This window comes from Thunnus maccoyii, chromosome 7 (assembly GCF_910596095.1).
Source record: "Thunnus maccoyii chromosome 7, fThuMac1.1, whole genome shotgun sequence".
Lineage (NCBI taxonomy): Eukaryota > Metazoa > Chordata > Actinopteri > Scombriformes > Scombridae > Thunnus > Thunnus maccoyii.
In genome coordinates this window covers 4,535,227-4,560,050 of record NC_056539.1, presented here as the reverse complement: position 1 = coordinate 4,560,050, position 24,824 = coordinate 4,535,227, and the positions used below count along the sequence as shown (strand labels likewise).

Here is a 24,824-nt window from a genome sequence, read left to right as displayed (position 1 = left end):
TAGATAGATGTCTGTCTGCAATGAGGTGATGAGTAAAGTCTTAGCTCAGTAGTCACCGCAGTTGTCTATGATCTGGGAGACTCCAGTTCGAGACCCGGTGTAGGGACCTCCTTTGTAACATGGTTTATTCATGAACACTTATTGTAACACTTTAATTTTCTAAAATTAAAAGCGTGATAAAAACAAAAACAGGATTTTTAAGCCTCTTTCCACTTTTATCCAAATACAAATACATATAAAAATAATTTTGCTGCATAAACAAATAAAGATACAAATATACATACTGGGTTCTCTGCTCATCCCTACTATCTACAGCAGGGCTGCCCCCCTAAACGTTGCATTTTGTCAGTTGAATCGCTGCCTTCTTTTTTTAGCCATGTCATTATACACAGACTAACACAGGCTGATTGTTTCTATGTTGAGGAGCATTGAAAGTATCATTCAAAGAACACTTTGAAATGGTAATTTTCATTGGTTAAATATTTCCAGAATCAGTGGCTCGTCCACCTTTTTCCCCACACTCTATTGTCCTCTTATCACGATTAAGATTATAAGGTGTTCAAATCCTACTGTCTGTATGTCAACTTGTATCCTGCAACCACTACCATTAACTAACTCACACGCAATTCTAACATACACCAGGAATTATTTATCATGCCTCACTATCTGTTACTGCACTCAAACACACACTCACACATCAAAAAGTATTTATTTCACTCTCCTATTCCTCCTCTTCTTTCTCTCCATCTGGTGCCCTTCTGTATTTTTAACTAGCGGAGATAAAAGCTCTCTCCCACCTGTTTTCTGGTTGAACAGGAGCTGCTTTGCACAAAGCATTTAGAGTAACTGCACGTTTCACAAAGTCAAAATTTATAACTTTAAGACGTTTATAATGCCACCTGGAATTAAATTTAATACCAATTTAATAACCACAATAAAGAGCCCAAAAATCTGTCAGAAGCAGCCTATTTCTGATTACACACAGCTGATGAATGTAGTAAAACTAAATGTAAGCATAAGGAAAATGACACTTGGTGATGAAGTGTGGGGACATGATGTCCAATTGTGTATTATAAAGCAGTTGTAATTAGAATAAAGCCTGCTACCTAGCAACTTCATTTCTGAAAAGCCAAAAAAGTTGATGCAGTGACACTCAGCTGCCATTTGGTAAAACTGCACAATTCAAGAGATTAATTAATCTTATCTCAATTACAGTATATTCCAACTCTGTGGACTAAATATAACCAAAGAAAACATAATTCTTACACTGAAATGGTATATAAACATCAAAAACTGAAACACCAGTTTGGCATCTGTGGATCGCAAACCAAACTAACTCAGTTTTAAAACCAACAAGGATTAGAAGTCTTAAATGAAAAATATAAATCTGAACATTTACAATTCCATGTCGTTGTATCTGGGATAAGAATGTCAATGTAATTTTCCTGCATAGCTAGCGGCTACCACAGCTTCCATGTCAACTTGAAGTGACATTGACATGTTTCTAGACAAAATCAATGTTTCTCATTGACTATTGGCAGCCATTGGGGAACCAGTGGGGTAAAGAATTAAGGCAAGTAATATATGAGAATGATATAACATGATCCTCATACTGTAATCCAGTGACCTAGCTAATCAGACACAAATCTAACAGAATCATACCGCTAATTAATGGAGTACTTGTGCCTTGTCATTTGTGTTTGGCCTAATGATTAGGCCTTTTAGCCTTGATAAAATGACACTCACATGTAGTACTGTACTTCAACCTGGCACTAATGCGCAAAGTTGCCAAGGAGGGGTAGCTTTCATGCCAATAAAGTGCCTTTGAATTAAATTGATAGAGGAGAGAAACTGGGGAACAGACAGACGTACAATGAGGGACAAAGTGATGAAGAAACAGACAGAGGCTACAGGCAGGTAAAATAATCAGTCATCTCTCTCTCGCAGGTCATAATCTGTCCATTAGTCTCAGACGGGGAAGCATAACCACTCAATCTAGGCTTTAATGGGACGGTGCTTACATGCTTAGACAGAGCAGTGAACCTGAGCCACTGAGCGATTGCTTTAGTGGTACAATGAATGAGACTTGAAGTTGGAGCTGCAGTACATGTAATGGAGACCATCTCTATCTCATTTAGTCTCTGATGTTGGTGTGAAAATGACTGACAGATGATAGTATATAGATATAGATAAATGTGCAATTTCGTGTTGTAAATGCACAACTAATGCAGTATAGAGAAACTTATATACTGATTTGATTTGATATTCATAAACCTCACTCTGACAGCTGCTGTACTATTTTTCTTGGTGCATAACAAAACAGTATTTTGTGTGAAGACAGCATGCAGGGTAAATGTATCAAAGTCTTTGTTGTGCATCCCCTTTCAAAGGTCATCTTAATATTCAAGGACAGTCTTTGCATGGTCTGAGACTGTGACTGAATGAGCTGATTTTGGCTCAAAAGAGCTGAGAGGTCGTACAGCATGCTAACTGCTGAATAGTCGGTAATGTAAATTTACACAGGGTTTAGTTCAGACCTTGACTAAAGTGCTGCGTTCATCTTACTATGCAAGTTGCACTTTGGCTGATAAATATGTAAATCAGTTTTTGTAACCCATACACTGAGGACCACTGTCCTCAATTTAAAATGTACCCGTATCTGCAATACATGTCTTATTTAGCTTAAAATGATTTGATATGTCATTCCATTAACCTAAAGGACATCAGCCAGCTCTTGCCTTGGTGGTGCCTCTAAAAATATACAGTACCCCAAATTTCAATACAGGAATACTGTACTTCAAATATCTACATAGCTTATAGCAACCCAAACTCATTAGAGTGTGTATACCCAAATATGCTTTCAAGGGCAGATTAAATTATTGTATATTAATATTGATATTTTAGAAGACATTTACATCTGTTCAGTTAAGGCTACAATAAGTTGTAGCATCTATATCACATTCCCATTATGACTGTTGACTATACATATACTGTATATATTCTTTATCTAATGAAAGAAATGGTTTGCACTCAGTGATTTGGGGACATTTACATGCTTTATGTCATTACTGTAAATACCATTAAGAAATCAACAGTCTGCAGAATATACTCACAGCATCCAGAGGAAATGGGATTTGTTTCATGTAAAAAATGTTCTGAGATCTTTAGTTCAACTTGCAGTAATTGCTTTTTTTGGCCAATTCTGGGCAGAGAAACCAGCTGTGAACACAACACTGAGATACTATCCTCTTATAAAGTTGATGTGCGGAACATGTAAGCAAAGAGTTTCCTAATTACAGAGCGATGTTAACATTCATCTGGACTCTTGTTACTGGTCACCTGACCAGTGCAAGTCCAAAATTCACTTTCCTTTGAGCTCCCTCTCAACTCTCTCAACTTTCTCAACTCCTGTGAGAAATATCTGGCCCTTTAGCTGCTAAATGATCCTACAGAGCCCCTTAAGTCCCAAAAGGTGATATTTTTTTATTTTGTGCAAACAAGTTATTATCTTGTGAGAACAAGTTATTATTATAATTACAAGATGAAAAATTTTTCGGGGCTATAGGGGCTCCGTAGGATCATTTAGTGGCTAAAGAGCCAGATATTCCATTATACAGTAAAATATTTAATTTTAACAAGTTATGGATCTTGTGCGCACAAGATTATTTATGATAAAATCATATGCGTCTCTAACATACAGCCTGCCAGCTTCAGATGCACACAGCCACCATGAAGGAAGAAAGAAAAGGCTGTTATTTCATTAATAATTTATTAACATTTAGAACAGACTTTAATTGTTTTCATTAATGACTAAAGTACAACTGCAGACCTGATGACTCAGGACATATGAATCACTAACCCTTTATTAATGGCTTATAATCATTTAGACCTGTAGACCTGGTGACCGTGTGAAACGTTTAATCCTTTTTTAATGATTCATAATCATTAATGTTTTGAAATGGTCAGCCTGGCTTGGCTCTAAAAATCCTGATGGTCTACTTGGTCATTTGTTCTGGGACATACACAAAGCCTATTCAGTGTGAATGCAGGCTCAGCATTTTGCAGCCTGTTCAAAAATTCTTTATAATTGTTGTTGTGGTAATGCTGGACCAGAACTGTAACAGATGTTTTATGTTATCCTACTGAAACATTCAGTGTGTTATTTTGCCTTTTTGTCTTAGCTTCACCCAAAAGAAGATTTAGTAATAAGTTCTTGGGGGCTGTAAATACTGAATAATTGCTTGATAGTCACATTCACTGATTAGTCATCAGATGATTATTATATTATTATTATCACATGAATATGAATCATTGATAAAGAATTGAATGTTTCATACACATCGATTTATAGTAAATTATATTGTTTGCAAAAATAATAGTGGTGTACAATGAGTTTATCAGAGCTTTTTCACTAAAAACATCTGCCTCCTGCTGTACAGTCACAGTACAATTGTGCACCATAAAACCAAAACAATTAGCTGAAAGAGTTGGGAATTATTCTCTGTGGGTTCTTCACTCTGACACCTTTCACATTACACACTGATAAATGTAGCTGCTATACTACAGATGATCTCACTGTATGAACTCTGAGCAACAGTTCATCAGTGTGAGACTGGTCAGTTACTGATACATTCCAAAGATGAATTAGAACATTTACATTAATGACACCCCACCTACTGCCCTCTGTGCAATGTGTATGTACACTGTTCCCATTAAGACCAGTGCAATCAGGACTCCTTTGCTAGAATAATACATAATTTGTGTAAGTTTGTAGTACTCTAATTAAACAACTTCATGAGGGATGAGGGATGTAAGCACAACATACTCTAAAATAATAAAGGCCTTCAAGCTAAACTAGACTAGGCCACAAAGTTAACTAATAATACAGGACCTGCTTTAGCTGATATTGTGCTTTAGTCACATAAATTCCCTAACAAATTTGCAGTTAATTAAATTTCCAAAGCCAACTGACATGCAGTGAACCGTTGTGTTGTTGTGGCCCTGGGGCAGTTACCTACTTTGCACAGCTGGTAATCCAGCCTTGGTTTTTGTGATTTCAGAGGTGTGAATGAGCGTCTCTGCCAAAAAGTCATAAAGTTGCTTGCTGTGCTTCACAGTTGGTCTGTGTGAAGGTAATGTATTGACAACATGGGGGACGCTTCTGCTTCTGAAATCTGCACAAATCGCTGCATTGTATGCATGTATTTGTATATTGTATTTATATATTCGCTTTCCCCTGGGCATTGTGAGGTATTTCTAAATATTAGTTATCATACAGATAGAATTCTTGTAAGAGTTACAGATTACGTTTTCTACACCAACACTAGTTTGCATAGACCAGAATGCAATGCAATGAGTTCTGAATATTAGCCGAGAACACTACAGCAGGAGAAAGAGGGAAAACAAGGAGAGAGAGGGCAAGAAAATGAAAGAAAAAAGAAATAAAGAGTTATAACAAAATCACAACTGAAGAGATGTGAGGCATTCAAGGCTGGCTGTGAAGGTCCAAGGTTACAAGAAAGAGGAACACCTGATTTGAATTTTACAAATGCAGGAATGAAGGTCACTGTGCTGTGGAATCACGAGGCATGAGAGGAGAGATTGATATGTTCAACTAAACAGATGAACCAACACTAACTCATTATTATGGGGGAGAAAGTCTGGGGAAAATGCTTTGTGTGTGTGTGTGTGTGTGTGCGTGTGTGTGCATGCAAAAGCTTTTTACAAAGGTATTTTTTGTATATCTGAATATCTGACAGTTATGTGCACTCTTATGATGTGAGTGTTCATGTTTGTTGGAGTGTGTATAGGGACTGATGCTCAAGCTGACTGGCTGGACAGTGGAGATGAATTATGCCTCTCCAACAGCAGCCACCGAAAACACACACCCACACACACACACATCAGACCATGGTCACTTTTGGGGACATTACGCAGACTTACATTAATTTCCTGGAAACCTACCCTAACCCTTACCATAACCATTGACCCAAAAATCACCTCATTGGGGTAATGGCTTTTGTCCCCATTTGGACAAGCTGTACCCAATTAACTGGTCCTAAGTCTGAAATTTGTCCCCAAAAGTAGCCTATGACAGACCACACACACACACACACACACACACACACACACACACACACACACACTGTGCTGTACATAGTGCAGTGTTCTGTGGAGAATCCAATATTTCTGTTGCTTGCTGCATTGTGCAGAATCAAAACCCCGCAAAATCTCACAAAATCACACACACAAAAAATCATCTTTCCATATGCTTTGTATACAACTGCATCACTGAGAAAAATGTCACTGCAGGTCTAAACAAAGCATCCAGGAATGATGCTCTGCTGTGAAGCCATTTTGTGAACATACTGAGTTTGACACACTGACAAAAAAAAACATTTTTTCCATACACAATCATTGTGTAGCAGAGGCTGTAAAACAAAACCCCAAAATGATTCTTTGTATTATCAGAATTTGATCCATTATGTCTGAAAACATTTGGAAAGTCTAGAAGTGCCAAATGAGTAAATTATTCTCATTCTCATTTATGTGTGTGGTGAACAAGCAGGAAGTCAGCCCGCTTGGCCTGTGGAAGTTTCGGACGTGCTCTCAACTGGCAAGAGGTTGTGATATGTAGCACAACAAGCTAGTGAAGCACGGTTAGTGGAAGGGCACATGTGCAGTGGCCTCTACACTGAACTACTCTCTGGAGACAGAAAATGTGATCGCTGTTATTAGTCTTTGAAGTTTCTAAATAAACTACCATGCCCAAACTCTTATTGGAGAAAGAACATGTCACCCAGTGCAATGGTGTGACTCATTGATGTTTTTAATAGTTTTTGGACAACAATGATGGTCTACAGCACAGAAGAATATACACATCATACTTGTTATTAAGAGTGTTGTTGGTTTGTCGGTTTGGCTCTGCACAATATGAAAAGTATAGAAAACTGCCAGCCATATCCTTTAAAGGAAAGCTACAGTTATTTATATTTTTATTAGCTCCAGCCCTTCAATTGTACTGGCCTGGGTAATTGCTGAGATCTGGGAATGCGGCAACATGCTAAAAATAGGTCCTACTGGGCAAGAAACACAGTTTTTGATGCAACGAGGGACTCTTGGTAAGATAATGGAGGCGTTCACTTTCTAATTTATATCCAGTGGTGGACAAAGATTATTTACTCAAGTACTGTACTCAAGCACAATTTTAAGGTACTTGTACTTTACTTGCATATTTCCATTGCATGTTACTTGATACCACAACTGCACTACATTTCAGAGGGAATCATTGTACTTTTTACTCCACTACATTTATTCGACAGATTTATTTACTATTAACTAGGTACTTTTCATGTTAAAGTTTTATATGGACATGTGATAAGTTTACAAATGATACAGCATTGTTACAGATGACACCAGCTGTTTACAACCTTTTAGCCTTGTGAGCTCTTGTATAAAAGCAGTATACAGTTGTGTCTCCTTATCCACTCCATTAACATACATGAGGGGAGCAAAATATTAGGAACACTTTTCAATATAATGCATCCCAGTACACCACCACCACCACCCACTATGACCTCAATAATAAGCATAAAGTAGAATTATCACCTTTCTGACTCTGTCAACAAAAACCTAAAGTGTATGAGCTTAGTAAAAGTAGAATTCATGGCAGAGCTGTTGTATTGGATTGCATTACATTGCACAGGTGTACCTAATGAAGAGGCTGGTTAGTGTAATCACTATTTAGTTCATATAGCAAACATATAGCAGATATGAAGCAACATCAGCAATCATTTGTTGTTTGTTTCTGGCCACCTGGAGAATACAAGTCCAATATTCACTCTCCTTTTAGCTCTGTTTTGGTCTCCAACTCCTGAGAAAAATATCTGGCTCTTTAGCAGCTAAATGCTCCACAATGCTAATTGCTAAACTTATCTGTTTACTGTTTGGTGCTAGGCAGGTAGTGTGTAGTGGGTTTGTTCAGATCTTTTTAGCTGGAAACAACTTCCATAGACCTGAGGGGCATTACTCAGTTAGATGATGATTCTCTGTGGGTTCATCATTAAGAGTGACACCTTTCACATTACAGCAAGTAAATGTTTTCCATTGTTAAAAAGACCACTATTTTAGTTTGCTTTTTGCCTATAGCACAAATTCTCCTGTCAGAGTTGAGCTCAAGATAAATACTTTGCTGCTATGAGTGAATCCACTGATCTTAAAGGTATGGTTTGCAGGATTCTCCTAAAAAACAATGTATAGACTTATACAAAAGTAACCCCTCTCAATCATCACCTACTAGAAGTGTGTGGCAGTGTATTTATCTGCAGAGACTCTGCCGTCTGCCTGTATTTTCTTATTTTCTTATTATTTTGCAGAGCAGAGAGGCCACAGCAGACAGGATGAAGCTCTGCATTCACACAATGCAATGCAATGCTGCACCTTCCTGCTGGGCTGTGTGGAGGTGTGAACGTGTTTATTTGTGCTTTAGAATGTAACCGCAGCGAAACAATCAGAAAATAATGTTTTATTTATCCAATTCATGGCTTTGTTCTCGCCAGTGCTGCTCACTCTCTCTTCATTTACTCTCTAGCTCGCTCAACCACCACTGCTCTCTCTCTCTCTCTCTCTCTCTGAGCCGAGGAGGAGGGGCAACTTTGAATGTTGTGTGTTTACAAACACCAACCGACAAATCCTGCACAGTATACCTTTAACCACTCCATCCAAAGAAGTGACTTCATTTCAATGTTTGCTGTCATAAATGCGGGTGTGTACAGGCTCTTAAGGCCATATACCAACCCATCTACTGCGACAACCACTGACTGCACCCACACCATCAGCCCCCTATAACACTGTGCATTATCCTCACTATTATTACTACCATTATACCATCATCAGTGTTACCTTTAAGCTTGTTTTGTACATCCAGGGCAATGTCCAGCGGGTAGAATGGCAGCACAGGATCATTGACCAGGCGGAGAATGGCTTCTGCTGTCATCTGTACAAACACAGCCAAAAGAGATTTGAATGAAGTTAGTTGTTATTTTCTTTTTTCCACTACAGCATTCACGTATCATGTCATTCCAACATAAGCATAGAACAGAAAGTTTGATTAATTAGCATGTTGTGAACTACACCTGTGTAATATATTACTAATACTACTATTAGTAACTAGTATCTTGAAAGTATGTATAGCAGCCCTGGATTCATAGAGGTGGGTGTCACTTTTGTTTCATCTCTTTTCTCCTGTTTCTTCTAAATGAGGAGTTTTAAGTAAGAGAGATGTACTTTTTTTTAATTTTTGTTTTCAGTAGGTAATTTTAGGTTGATTAAGTTTGTCCCATTTTGTTTGTTACTTTGTTGGTATCCCACCTGGAAGCCAAAAGGCCCTAAACAACTGTGTGAAATAAATACTTAAAGGGCTGTGATTCCTTGTTGCTGGTGGTTCTTGGGAGATGGGAAAATGAAGAGGTGAGTCTCATTTTCATGTTGTGCTATGGTTTCCCCGGTGGGCCAGGCTGTAATGATGAGACACGGGTCTAGGTAAGATTTTGACATTTAAGTTTAAGATGAAACCAACTTATCAACCTGTCACCAGAGCGACAGCGCCGTAAATCTAAGTTTATACTTAAAAGATAACTGCATGAAAGTTCATTCTACACCTTAGAAATAGTAGTTTGATAAAAGGATCTTGACTCAAGCTTTATTTCAAACTTTTTGGATAAAGTCAAGGCAGCTGAGCAAACTTCAGTTGAATGAACATTTTGGAAAAGTAAGTAGACCAAGTGTAGATTATTTTGTTAAACTAAAAGATAACATCGAGTAACTGCCTGAATGATGAATTTAAACTTTCACTTTTGTACTTAAACCCTTATTTTGCTAAATAGTTTTTGTTTTGTATTATTGTACTGCTGCATGTTTTTTGGATGGTAGTTTTTGTGATACTCTTTGATATACCTTCCCTTTGCCTTTATTGCTCTTATCGCTGCCTCAGTCTGCTTTTAATTAATCTTTTTCTGAATGTCTTGATTTTATAGATTTTGCACACCAGTTTTGTAAATATTTTAGCTTTAGCACAGTTTTATGTTTTCCTCCTACATTTTTGTTTGAGGTTTGCAAGTGCTCCAATTCTGTTTCACCAAACTCTTTTAACTGGATAGACTTGCCGCCTGATGAATGTCATCTGTTCATGAGGAGGTACACATTTGTGAGATTTCAGCAGCACAATCAACACCCCTAAAATAGCCATGTAAGGCTTTGTGTTTCATTCACACAAATGTTCCAAAAGAGTAAAAAAGCAGAATTTCACACAGACATTAATTCCTGCTTTTGGAAATCAGCAGACAAAAACTTAGCAGTCAGTAATATGTCATCAGAGCCGCGCTGCACTGTGACAGAAATAAAGAGGGAAATACAGTCTGACATAAAGTTAGTTGCAAACAAATGTCTTCCTATAGCAACGCAGTCCATGAGTAATATAGGAGGCAGTCAGTGGGGATTTGACAGTTGCAGAGATTTGACGACAGAATATTATAGCCTACAGTAGGTGATGTTATACTGTTATGTATTATATATTATATCTGGTGATACTGGACAGACACCTGCAGAAAGACCCTGAGGCAGCTCTTTCCAACAACTACTACGATAAAAATCCTAAAATCTAAACATGGTGATGAGAATATTATTTTTTAAAGGTTTGTCTTTGTTATATATTTAATTCTAGTTCATTTCTTATTTAAACTCCAAATTTGTTCAGATGAAGGCATTATAATTGGAGGTCTCCTGTGGAGAAAGACTGACTATCTGTTCACAGCAGATCTGGACCACCCGTAAATTTCATTTGTACAAGAATTGGTGAACGCCACAAGTCCTCTTAAATTACTGGTACGAGCCATTAAAGAACAAATCTGTTCATGCGAGTGGTTCTTGCCTGAGGCCCAGTCAGTTAATAGTCAATTATATAACAGTGGCAGTGCTATATAGATACAAAAATGTATTTATTGTTGCTCTTGATGTTTTTCTCATCCATGTTCTTTCATTGCCCTTCTCTGCAAGTTGGTTGTTTTTCTTCCTCAGGGATCTAGTGCTTTGTTGTGCACACTTTGAATTGCTCCTCAGTTTTTTTTTTTTCTTCAATGGCTCTTCTCCTTCAAGGATGTAACCTATATTCAGTAGCAATATGGATTGACAGCAATTTTAAAAATAAATGTGTACCACAAGAACGATGACAAAAGACATCATGTCCAGTTTTATGCCTGCAGTTTCGAACACTTTTCAGTGATGTGCCCTTGGATTTTGATTGAATTGCTGCATCTTCCTAAGTACCAATCTGTCAAATCATGTTGTGTCTTGTCCTCCTCGCCGTTGCAGGTCTGAGATCTGCTTTTCCACTGTATACCTTTGTGGTCCAGATTGTAAAGTGAAAATCTGAGACTCCATATAACCTTTTGCATTTTTTTACTGATTAGACAACAGCTGTCATGTGAGAGAAAAAATAAGTAATTTAGGACACCTTTGACTACAGTGTGAGCAAACATTTATGGAGATCCCTGCTTGTTCTGGTAGCCCATACTGAGAAGCACAAATCACTGAAAGTGTCTGTCTGGCTCTGTTCTCACAATGAAGTGTCTGTCATCTTGATGTAAACAGTGCGACTGACTCAGCCACTGTCTCTACAGGTAGAGGACTTAGGCATGGATTTGTATTGGGGTATAACATCAGTGCAGCTCACCTTGCTAACCAACTACTCTGTATAAAACCACAGCCGGGATTATTGACATATCGATCCTCTTATCCCACTGTATCATTTTCACAGGAAATACACATCTCGTTGCATTGCAACACAATTTTTATCTTCTTCATCTTCTTTTCTGTCTGGCCTGTCTGTCTGCTGTGGTTGTTGCTATGGTTACAGAGTCACAAGCATTAGCTGATGTTTTTATGGCTGCTTTGTGAGCACTTCTTTGGTCAAAACTGACCTCTGTTTTTCACAAATTATTTATTTTTTGTAACTATGTGGTTCAAACTCAGAAGGTTCGCACAGCTTTTGTACAAAAATGCTTTCAGTTTGCACAGTTTTAAAGATTATGAACTGTCACCTGAAAACTCAAGCTTGGGTTGTTGAACCATTGGACATTAAAGAGGACCTATTGTGGTCATTTGAGCACAAAATTTTTATTTTTGGACTCTACTAGAGTAGCTCTGCATGATTCACAGTTCAAAAAACTCCTTATTTATCTTATACTGGCCCTTTATGCAGCCCCTCAGTGTACACAGTTTCTCTTACATTCCGTTTTAGCTCCTGTCTCTTCAAGGCTCCCCTCCCAATGAGCCCGCTCTGTTCTGATTGGCCAGTTTTACGTATCAGAGTTGTGTAACTTTACTGTCAATGCAAACCAAACTTTTCCTGCTTTACTGCTTCAAATTAAAAGCTTTTAAATGACTAACTAATGGGAGACTTTTATTGTGAAGAATTTACAGGCAGTCAAAACGTGTTCCTCACTGAATTAGCGGAGCTTCGTTAGCAGCGCAAAATACAGGTCAAAACAACATAACATGGAGCTATTTGGAGCTATCTGTTCAGCGGATCAGTTAGAAATGATGCAGGGAGGAAGAGTACAAGCAGAAACAGCCACAGTGATGATGTTTTATGAGGAGCTGCAAACAACCGGCACACCTCCAACAGGTAAACTACTTATTTTACTTTGCTGTGCTGTGTAATGGAGTTGTGGCTTGGCGTAACTACTGCCGGAGAGGAGCAGTGAACTTGCGTGCTGTGTACGTAGCAAATGTCCATATAAAGAAATCTGTCACGAACTGACGTCAGCTCGGCCTGAAAGTAGAAAAAACCATTGGAACCTTGTTGGAAAAGTGTTTAAAGTGGTCTGAAGCCAGGACTTTCTGCAGGGATTACTGCTACATACGTTTACCTTGTTATTTGACACATCGGCCACTTTTAACATGAACATCCGACATTGTGACATTATATATATGTCTGAAAATAAGGAAAAGCATAATACATCCTCTTTAATAAATCCTTTTGGATAATGGAAAATACCATGTAGTTAATTTATTCATTTTATTAAATTACTTACAGTATTACTGTTACAGACAAACAGTGATTTATAAGGATCTGGTATTTAACAAATCTTTCGCATTATAGTGTAATGTTATGTTGATTGTTAAAAAAATATCATAATTATTGTTTTTATTATTATGTTCAATCTCAGCTTCAACTTACTCAGCATGTGAGTTAGACCAGATTCTCTGGTATGTGTGTGTGCGACTGATGCTGAAGGTAACAAACATTAATACTAACACTGAACAAAGAAGAGTGTAAACAAGAATACTGTATGTTATGTAGTCAGTAGTTTGCAATTTTATGCACTTATATCGACTATATCGAATAGTCGATATCAGAAAGCCTTGCTTGATTTTCACACTCTCTATTTTTGAATTACAGGAAAGACACACATTTGTGTAATTTAAAAGGATTTTCTTTGATAATCATTTCATATTTATTGTAATAAAAGTGTCCAAAAAGCACTGAAACCAAAACAAGAGCTGACAGGTTTACTCAAAATACACAAAATACTCACAGCATAATCATTTGCTCAAGTACAAGGATGACAGTATGAATATGTGTTATTAAAACCATTTTATCTTAGAAAATGTCTTACTGAAATGTCAGACCCTAAAACATTTTAGAGGTAAAGTAACTGAAATGATGAATTATTTTTTTTATTGTAATAATCTGTGTATAGAATATATGACTCTCACAAACCACAACCCGCCCCAAGGAACTGGTCTGGGGACTTATATGGCTCTGCCACACATCTCATAGGAAGCTCATCTCATGTGTGTAGCTCTCCTAGGCAAACCGAAACCAACTCCAGGGACTTGATTGGTTCTCCTAGACTCTCAAAACAAAGCTCCAGGGACTCCCACATCTCTCTGACTAAAGCAAGAGTTGACGACAGCAACATCGAGACCCCTCTTGGAGCTCTCACAGATGGTATTATCCATTGTGACTATTCTTTATTTTTGCACGTATTGCATTTTAAACATGTGTTCCATGTTGAAGTCCAGATGTGGTCCTGTTTTGCTTTCCAGAACTCCAAACCAGAGTTGGACTGTAAGACACCAGTGAGATCAGATCACAACTGGCCCAGAAAACGCTCGCTATCTGGGTTTTGACTGTACTTATTTGGTTAAAATTGTAATTATAAAGAAGAGGAAATGCATATTTTATTTATTTTTTTGCAGAGATAGCATCATATGGAGTGCTGAAGATAAAGGACAACCCTGATGCTGTGAGTTCTGGCAGTTTGGACATTTACCATCACCATAACTAGAGCCATGAAAAGAGGCAGCTAACACTACGTAACATATAATGCAGGATAAACAAAACACTGAATGTGGAGGAGCTTGATTATAACTTTGCAGGTGTTGAACAAAAAGAAACTCTAAGGGCAAAAAGAAACTCAAAAAGTGAAACTAGTTAACCTAGCCTGCTAGCTCTCCAGTAACACGTCTCCTAGCAACACCACCTATTAGATGTCAGTGAACTGTTGCCACAGGAAATTCCCACTCAGAGACTCGAGCCTTCCACACTGTTTCGACAAATAAGCCCAAAAATGGAAAAATATGTAAATAGTTGCAGAGTCATTATAATGTACCCAAGAAGTGAGAGGAATTCAAATTTCAGTTGGATTTTAAATTTGTGTCTGATGTCTGATGTTTTATTTTGAAGAAAAAGGACATGTTAATGCCTTTTATGCATAATACAAGGAATACTGAATTATTTTCGTGTATGAAAAGTGCGATACAAATAAACTTGCCTTTCCTGAACAGTAAGGCCTTTTGCTCCATAGCTCATGGGCAGGAGAGAAAGTAAAGGTCAGAATACAATGCAGCTATCTGTGTGTGTGTTCTAGCTGACCTGCTTCATTTCTGGCCAGTGAGCCTCAAGTCTGTCTCCAGTTGAATGGACTCTCGGATGATAACCTCAGTACCCAGTTCACAGTCCACATCACACACACGAATACACACACACGCACACACACACACACTCTCCAGGCCCTCACAGGTTGAATGTGATGGAGGTCAGTCTGGCAGAGACTGGAGTGAGAGTGAAGGGCAGACTGCCATCAACCTCACTACAGGGGAAACAGCCACGGCACTCACTCACGCCTCTTACATTCACAGAAGCAAGTTGCAGCTTGTAAACATCAATATATCATTTTCAGATAAATGTCAATAAGTGTAATATCTTGGTGTAATTACTGTGAAAAATGAAGCCAGGTGGAGATGACAGAGGGCTTCTACCTCACACCAGTAGCACTCCTGTCTGTCTTGTGATCAAAAATGTTCACTTTTGCTTTACTGAGGAAAAACATATTTAAGATTATTTTTCTATCTGCTTTTGACTGCTTCCACTTTAATTTCATAACCAGGTCCTCTAAAGCTTTACAGTAACTGTTACTTTGCCATAAATCAATTTCCTTTTGTGAAGTAAAATGTATTCAGTATGTATTCAGTAAATAAGAAGGCAATAAATGTAAAATACAGTGTGAAGGCAGATGGGATCTTCTAGTTGTTACTTTTACCATGGAGTGTGTTGTGTTTTTTTCTATTAGAGAGAGATCTAAATGATATTTGCTGGAAAGTTAGGCTGTGGGCCAAGGAACTAGTCATTAAATTCAGGATCCAATAATGCCAATATGTTCCCACTTTATCTTTTGGCTTGTAGCTGCTAAACCATGACAAAACAAATCTTTTCATGCATGTATTAAGAGAGCTGGATGGCCACTTTGCCAATTTGTCCTGGTGGTCACTCGTGATACTGCAAAAAGAAAAATTCTCCACATTCATCAACATCATGCATCATATGGCTCTTCTAGACTTTTCAAATGTTACTGGACTGAAATGATGAAATTCTGATAATAAAACAAGTCATTTTGAGTTTTGATGCTCAGAAAAATATATTCACCGTTTTACAGGAAAATTGCGAGAAAAATACTGTTTGGACCAGTGTGCGTCATGTGACGGACTCAGACGTAATTACACAGTTTGGCCACTATGTCAAATTCCCAGCCTGGTGCTGTTTCTGGGGGCTTGTGCACAGCAAGCAAGCAAGCATGGCTGCACATACATAGCGCTTTTATTATTAGTGTTTCACAATTTACCACTCATTAACCTATTCACACACCCTCAAACACTGCAAGCTATCATGCAAGGTGCTGCCTGACCATTGGGAGCCATGTGGGGGTTCAGAATCTTGCCCAAGGATACCTCGAAATGAGGACAGGAAGAGTCAAGGATTGAAACCACCAACCCTGTGATTAGTGGACCCGCTCTACCTCCTGAGCCACGGCTGTGTTGAAGATTGGATTTACTCCAATCATTGGACTTTCTACAAAATATGAGTTTTAAAGCATGGACCTGTCAGAGTTAAGAAATTGAAAGATGTGCCAAAACTGGAAATCAGATAAACTGTAGGCCTATTACACCTCCTCATTTCTCTGCTTATGTGATATCTGGCATCTTACTTAATCTCTCTAAGCAGCTGTCCCTACATAACACTGCTTTGCTAGAATTTTGAAAATGGCCTACAGTGTACAGATCTGTTCTGCACCTCTCTGCGCTGTTGTCACTGCCACTGAAATCAATCTGGCAGGGGGAAAGATTAGAGCATTGATTTGAGGCCGGTGAGTAATACTACTGCAGAAAGCATACATCAAAAGCCTGTAATGTGGTGGGACAGAAAAGGCCGTTGATTTCTTATTTATGGCCTTATTTCTGGATCATCTCTTTCCGAGGCAGAGGCGAAAGAGAGAGAGAGAGAGAGAGAGAGAGAGAGAGAGAGAGAGAGAGAGAGGGAGGCAATGAGAGAGAAGAGGGAGAGATGCTGAGAGATAATGATGGAGGAAGAAAGGCAGAAAAGAGGCTGTGACATAACAGAAAGTTAAAGACAATCCTAACTAGAGAGAGATGACAGTTGGAGTGGACTGTCAACCCTTACTGTCAGTTTATTCTGTTTTTTTATTTTATTTTATCTGTTTCTCTTTATTTTATTTATATTTGTTGTACATAGTATTTAGATTTGACTAAGAAATGTCTTCTTTACCCTGTCTTTCTGTTGCACTGAGCATGTTGATGGCACAAGAATTTCCTTAGGGATTTAAAAAGTTCTGTCTTATCTTAGAACAAACTAGTCTAAGGATCTCTTGTCATCATCTCTCTCATGTTTCCTCTTTTCTCCCCATCTTCTTCTGTCATGACCTTCCCTCCCCTCATCCTCACCTGACCTTTTAGATTATAATAAAATCTGTACTGAGTGACATCTCAGGGAAGAAACACCGTTCAGTCTCACAGAAAGGCTCTGACATAACAGGAAAAAAATGATTTATTTATTATGTTTTACATATTTATTACACATATATTCACCTGGCCAAGAGAGCTTATTGACTGGCCCTTGGTCAAACATCAAGACCAAGGGTGACACCCAAGCTGTACACACACAGCTGCAGAGAGCTGTACAGACACAGAATACGTCTTTTATTGATATATTTGTGTAATTTTAGTATACCAAGTTTCCTGTTCACTCTACAACAGTTCTATATTAAAAACAATTAATTACTTAGTAGATACAGTAAAAGGCTTTCAGTATGTTCAAGCAGAAAGACAATTATCATTCCATGCAGGTCACAGCAGGTCTGCAGTTCAAGCAAGCTGAATTTAAACTACTTTTCTTCTTCTCTGTTTTCCCCAATAGGGAATCTTGAAATGGCTGCAATTTATAGGCTAGTGCCAAGTAAAGTCAATTTTCATTTATATAGCTCAATATCACAAATTTGCCTCAGGGTGTTTTATAATCTGTACAGAATCCATCCTTAGACCCTTTATTAAAATAGGGAAAAACTCACCCAAAAAAGCTTTTAATGGGGAAAAAAATGGAAGAAACCTCAGGAAAAGCAAGAGTCTTCCTTTGAAAACATAATTATTTGGGTCAATGGCAGAGATCTTTAAACAGTTCAAATAAACAACGCTAAGTGATGTTGCACATTGTAGAAACACAGTTATAGAAGAACAATACAATATGGGAAACTGGCACAAGTATGACTAAGTGTTCAAATAATCAATTTAACATCATAAACTCACAAAGGTTGCAAGGATTTGTGTGGTGGAACCAAATTTGAACACTAGTGATGAACCTATATACCATATATCAGAAAAGAAAGATATCAAAGTCCATAATGAAAAAAAAAGGTGCAAGGGCCTGGTCAAACCAGAAAGTGACACAGCATCCTTGTGAAATGATGTTACAAGTGTGGTGATGTAGGGAATAGCCTACTCCCAGTGCCAGTTTGGGGAATACTGTAGCTGGCAAGCTAATGGCGAAAATGCTAGTAGGCAGGGAAAATGCTAGCGCTATAGCTTTTTGAGTTTCTTCCTATTTTTTTCTGTAGTGAACCATTTACTCACCTGTTATGCCACCTGACATTTTGTTCTCAGAATTGTATGTAATTTAATTCAACACACAGATATTGAAGAAGGGGGGGAAAGAGTTCCGCAAGCTAGCTAACCTGATAACTGTCAGTTTACAAACTTGTTAGCTCGATAGCTTATGGGACGAGTTCACACAATTTATTCAAAAGACATACCACCAACACCTTTTTCATAACTGTCTTCAAAAACCCATGTGTGTTTTGTTAAGTGGAGTACTATCAAAATAACTGGATGGTGACACACAGCTAATTAGCAGCCATAGCTTCCTCCATTTTGGACTATTTGTTCCTTTCAAGGTCAGCACTGTCAAGACAGCTTTCTATTGGTCAATAATGCCAATTTGTGTGTGAAAGTTTAACTTGATGCAAAAGATTTGTGAGGTTGTACCTCGCCTCTGCAAGCAAATCAACTTGTCCCAGAAATTCCATTGACATTAGTCGATTACCTAATTTTCACCATTTTAAATGCTGGTGTGACCAAGCCTTTGCATTTAGGGTGGCAAAGTCTTCAAGAATCCAATGTTCTTATTGTATCTGCAAAAGATTGTTAAAATGAGCCCTGATAGGTGAAGAGTTCCTACATTTCTATCTTTCCTACCTTGAGACATTGTGAAGGACTGAACTGTTAACGTATGTTAAGGTAAATGCAGTTATGAGTACAAAAAAAGCAGATATAGGATGAACTTTAAGAGGGAATGAATTTGACTAAGAGGAGCTTTGTTTTCTTTATCAACATACCGATGAAAAACACAAATCCATCAAATACCAGACTTAAGCCTGAAATCCTGATTTGAGCGTTTTTCTCTGCTCTCTTGCAAAATAAACAGGATACACATCTGAAATGTCACTTTAACATTTGTCGGGGACGAACATGTTCTTACATACATTTTTAATATGTTGACATTATAAAAAATCAGCCACTCAGTTGACCTTTGCCCAAATGATCTTTGTGTTTCAATATGTGCTGTTGGTGCCAGTTCCTCTCTGTTCATTTTTTCTATTTTCCCATTATTACTGAGCATTATTTCTCATCAAGCATTTATACAAGAAGGTGTCGCTCTTATTATGTTGGATTTTGGTGTAATCGCTGTCATGTTATATGGCCAGATGAGTCCAAGGTTGAACCAATTATGTGTGAAATATAAATAACCAAGACTAAGATATCTTTCATATGATGGAGATAGCTTGCAGTTTCCCAGTGTTTATTGGTTCTATTGTGCTGCACAATTAAGAGCAGCAATGATCTGGTTCTCAGTCTTCAGAATTTCCCTGGCTAATAATTGAACAGACTACGACATCCACTCTGGCCTTCTACATGCACTTATACTTCAAACAACTAGTGAAATTAAGAAAGGATACTCCAAACTCCTCTGTAATGAACACAATCAAGGTACGGTTTAAAATGCTGATGTTTTTGGGAATAATAGCACAACTGTTCTCCTTTTCTCAATCTGGGGAAATGCCTTCTTTATACCTTCCACTCATGACCCTGGTTATAAAAAATGGGCTTAAAGGAGACTAAGATTACGGATCTATACATTAATGACAGGCTCCTCACATTTGAGGAAAACAACAATATAAAATTCCCAACTCTCATTTCTTTAAAAATTTACAAACAAGGAATTTTATTTTTAAAACACAACAAAAATCTCCAGTGAAACCCTCTTTCGCCTCTTTGGAAAAAACAATGAAAGAACAGATGGTGATCACCAAATATCTAGTCTTTATTCATTGTTATTTTCTCACTCACAGAACTCCTCAGATAGTAGAAGACTGGCCTGGAGTGATGACATTGGAGAAGAAATAATAAAGGCAGAGTGGAAACACAGTTATCAAAGATTTTTGGAGGAAATTAATATTAACTGTTTCCAACATTGTTAATTATGATCTTCCTCTGTCCCCTAAATTATGTTTACTTGGTATATTTCCTACTGTATGTAACTTGAGTTGCAAGAAGATAAAGAGGACATATTTTTGTTATCTTCATGCCAAATATGCAATTGCTGTTTGCTGGAAAAAGACACTAAAGCCATCTTTGAATCAATGGCTAAAAGGACTTTCAACTAAGGACTTTCAAAACTAACATTTGCAATAAAGGGAAAATCCAATGACTTTGAAAAGATGTGGGAACCACTATAGATTACCTGAAAATGAACCCCATAGAGGATTTTTAGTTGATATGTAAATGTGACTAAACTGTACACTGTTAGGAGTTTTCTAATTTTTCTTTATTTATTTATTTTTTGTTTTATTTTTTTTGTTGTCTTTTTGATTATTGTGTTTTTTATGTTTCACATGTATGTTTAAAGCAGAAGAAATATAATGTAAAAACAAACAACAAAAAAAAACCTGTAAAAACTGTGAAACTGAATCAGGGATGACTGGGTACTTCATTGCATTTTTACATTTGTTCAGTTCAGGTGTGGACTGGCCCTCAGGAAGTTTGGGAATTTTATTGTGAGGGCCGGTCTTTGTTTCCCAACCCCAGCATTATATGGCCTATACAGATATTCAATAGGTCGTCTTAGCTGCAGCAACACGGCTGGTGTGATCTGTAATAGCAGGTAGCAGTGGCCATCACAGATGAAACTGAAAGTATCTAGCACTCGGGCATTTTGTATCTAGCTCTCGTTAAAAGCATCTAGCAATTGTTGCTGAAACATGGACAGAAAGAGAAAACGAGTGGTCAGTGGTGCAGTGTGCAAAAAAAAGAAAAAGGCTCTGCTGGCTGACGCCGCAAAGTGTGATAAGATAATAGATTTATTTAAGCAGTCTGCAGGTGATGATGAGGCCAGTGGGAAAGAGGCAGAAACATCAAAGAAGAGTGAGCAGGGAGCAGGTGCTTTGTCATGCTTACATGCTATGTGCTGTGAACTAGCTAAATGAACTAACTAAAGAACAAACCCCAGGCTGCTAGAGTCCTGCTGCAGGTTTGACTACTTCTAAGGTTTAATGGTCAGACTCAGTGCACAAATATTTAGAGAAGTTTACTCTAAATTTCCCTAAAGCTTTTAAAAAATGGTCATCAACTTAAACATGCACATTTGATCATTTTCCTCTAGACTATTCATCGGTTCTTTTTCACATTATATCCTATAAGGCATATAATATTTGATAGCCAGCCTAGCAATAAAAATGATTTATTAAATACTTACTCGACGATGTGAACAAACAGGTGAACATGGCTCTGAACAAGAGAGGGAAAAGGATGAAGGAGGAGGGAGCAGGAACCAGCACAGATGCAGTCAGAGGTGTGTGCACTACTGAATGTTATTATGTGACTGTGAAGTAAATTAGAGCACAATACATCATTTATATGTTCAGGTTGGACTACTTCATTCAAGTCATTTACTGCATTACAAAAAATAGAATGAATGACAAGTATGTTGCATAATACACCACATATATATTTGCTTATGTCAAGTGTGGATTATTCATCATGAATTTAATGAATACAACAATATTTGATGCTCACGTCAGACAGTCCAAATGATGTCTGTTTCATGCATTTTTAACAGGCAGATGAACCTGAGTCAGACAGGGAGAGTTGTGAGGAAGTCTTTGCAGGGATCTCTATGGAGACAGGAGTGTGTGAAGACCAGTCAGTGCCACTCAACAATAGAGTTTCAAAGTAATTGAAGCATAGATATGTTTTGCACTCTTATGTGGTCTTACTGATGGAATACAACTAATTACTGATTATAATTCTGATAATAAAAGTGGGGTATTAAGTCAAATTAGGTGTCAGGTGATCATTACATTAATTCAACTTTGAATTTTGCTATGGGAGGAAAACCTTGGAAAATTAGTTTCTTCATTTTACATATTAGCCTAACACAAACAAAACAAATTAACAGATTGTGGGTTTTTTTTTTTTTAATTAATGATCCGTTGATCGACAAACTTGTTGTGTCAGTTTCAATTTGGTGTATCGAGACATTCATTACAGAAAACACTTGCAACACTGCTCTAATCTAACTTGGTGTGAGAACATTCTCCTTGATAGATGTTTTTGCTCTCTTTAGGCCCTTTTCAACCAAACAGACCCAAGAACAGTTTGTGCTTTCACCCCATCTGAAGAACGATGACGATCAGGCAAATTAGTCCAGTGATGAATTCAGCAAAGTCAGCGTGTGATCCTCATGTTAAATTGAAACAGGAGTTTAGATTGGGAAAGTTTATATTGCATGAAAACAGAAATTACAGACAGGCTTTTTATAACTTCAAGGTTAGCGACACCAGAATCCCCAAGGTCACTACAAGATGTAAATGGCTTGGACAGGAACCAGAGGGTCTGTAATCTTTGTAACGATAACTGTCTTGGAGATGAGTATCACATTTAATTTGAATGTAAGAATGACAGCATGATGAACAATGGGGGAAAGTATTCACCAAAGTACTATTTAAATGGTCCATCTATGTTTAAATTAATGTTGTTATTACAGTTGGATAAGATAATCATTAAATGTAAGAATGTTTTACCTGCATTTCAGTAATTTTTCACTTAATTTCTACTAGTTAAGATATATCTGTTGTATATCAATATGTTGACAACATGTTCTTTGTATTTACTAATGCACAACTCTGACATTTGAATTAAAATTGTAAAGGAGCAATGCAGATGAGGAAAAGACAACTGAAAATGCCAGAAACAAAGGTAAAGTTTCTGAAATCCAGAAAAGGTTCATATGGTTCATATGATCGTGAAGACCTATCTGTTCACTCTCCTCTTCTTCTTTCTTGTTGTTTACAGTAAAGTGAGCAAATTTACACTATTTTTGCATATTCAAGAGGTGACAAAAAGAAAGAAAATGGGGAAATCTGCATCTGTGTATGTGATAATATTGTATGTCTGAGAGTGAGATGAAAAAAAGACAAGCATGAAGGCAATCACTTCCTTTCAAGTGTTACAGATATGATCTTCAGATATTCACAGGATTTAGCATTTTGATAACCACCACGCAAATAGTGGATTTTGAACCTAAATATGATTGACAGACTTACTGTACGGCTGAAATCAAACCTGGAAAACTATAATAGAGGACATGTGGAGTTGTTGGTGCTTCAAACAGCAGAGGGCTCTGCTGTGACATGCTAGCTAACTCTCTCTCAGGGAAGCTACAGTGTATTCTCAGTGACGCACAACTGACACAGCCTCTCAGCCAACTCCTGTACTATCCAGATTTGTAGCATCATACAGTGTCGGTCTACATAAATACATGCATGTAGACATCCGGAGTGGCAGCATTACCTTCAGAATAGTGCAACATTTACACAGACTCATCTACACACATGCCCACAGGCGCATGTACACAGGCAAGAAAATGAAATGATGACGGTCAGATGGATGGATGAAAGAGGCAGAGCAGGTGACAGAGATCATTTTCTCTTTCTCTCTCAGTGAAGTGGTAATTCTGTCCGAGATGGCGATCTCATTCGCCTGCCTGCCTGTTTTCCCCGGAGGCCCACAGAGAGACGGAGAGATTCTCCTCTGATTCAGGACGCCCAGTTCTCTGGGCCAAAATAGGTCTCATGAATAAACCATGTAGTTAAGTTATGTAACGACAGCACATGAATAGATGCAGCATGGTTAAAGTACAGTAGGAGCGGGAGGGGTAGTGCTCAGTTTCTTTTTTTGTGTTCTAGTGCATAAACAAACATTTAAGTACACATGCAGAGTTTCTTTAGTGATAAAGTGGTACTCTAAAATATTTTCATAGACGTAAATGCTCCTCTGCTATTACTGATCGAGTGTTACCTGAGGCCATATCATATTTTAAACACACAGTGTTTGATAAGGCATGTCTTCACTGGGAGCAATCTTCTGGTGTTCCTTTCCAGAGGAGTCACATTTCCAGTTTGTGCAAATGTATGCAATACCTGAGCAGCTACCGCAGGTGAACTCACATGAACTCAAACTCTAAAGTCACTGAATCAGTGAATGTTTAGCAGCAAAGCTGGAGACAAAATGTGCTAGGCTGCACTGAGCTCATGTGATGAGTAAATTTAAGCTGTCCTGCCAACAAGCTGTGAGATGAGGTGGCAGTCTGTAACCCCTTTCAGACATGACCCCTTTACATGTCAGTCTCATGTCTAAATGAGCACCCAATTAAGTAAAAGTAAAAGAATCAACCTTCAGGATAGCCACCATAATTATATTTTACATTTTCATTGGGCAACTTAACGTCCTGTCATTCAGTACTTGTGCATGCCTGACTTTACAAAACAGGCAGCAGAAGAAGAGTGGGGACAAGTGATGGTCATTAATTAAGGCTTCAACAGCAAAATAAGTTTTAAAATCCATCAGTGATGCAGTGA

At 37.8% G+C, this 24,824-nt stretch overlaps 1 protein-coding gene across 12 annotated transcripts in view; it reads right to left on the bottom strand.

The window, feature by feature from the left end:
* Positions 1 to 24,824, bottom strand: part of LOC121900143 (inactive N-acetylated-alpha-linked acidic dipeptidase-like protein 2) — a 651,762-nt gene that overhangs the window by 36,890 nt on the left and 590,048 nt on the right. For 10 of the 12 annotated variants that reach the window (XM_042416175.1, XM_042416174.1, XM_042416172.1 and 7 more), the window contains one exon: positions 8,902 to 8,995. In XM_042416175.1, coding sequence (XP_042272109.1) covers positions 8,902 to 8,995 — 94 coding nt within the window. Of the gene's footprint in view, positions 1 to 8,901; positions 8,996 to 21,224; positions 22,080 to 24,824 lie in introns of those variants that run through there. The other 2 variants (XM_042416183.1, XM_042416181.1) reach the window with 2 other exon arrangements.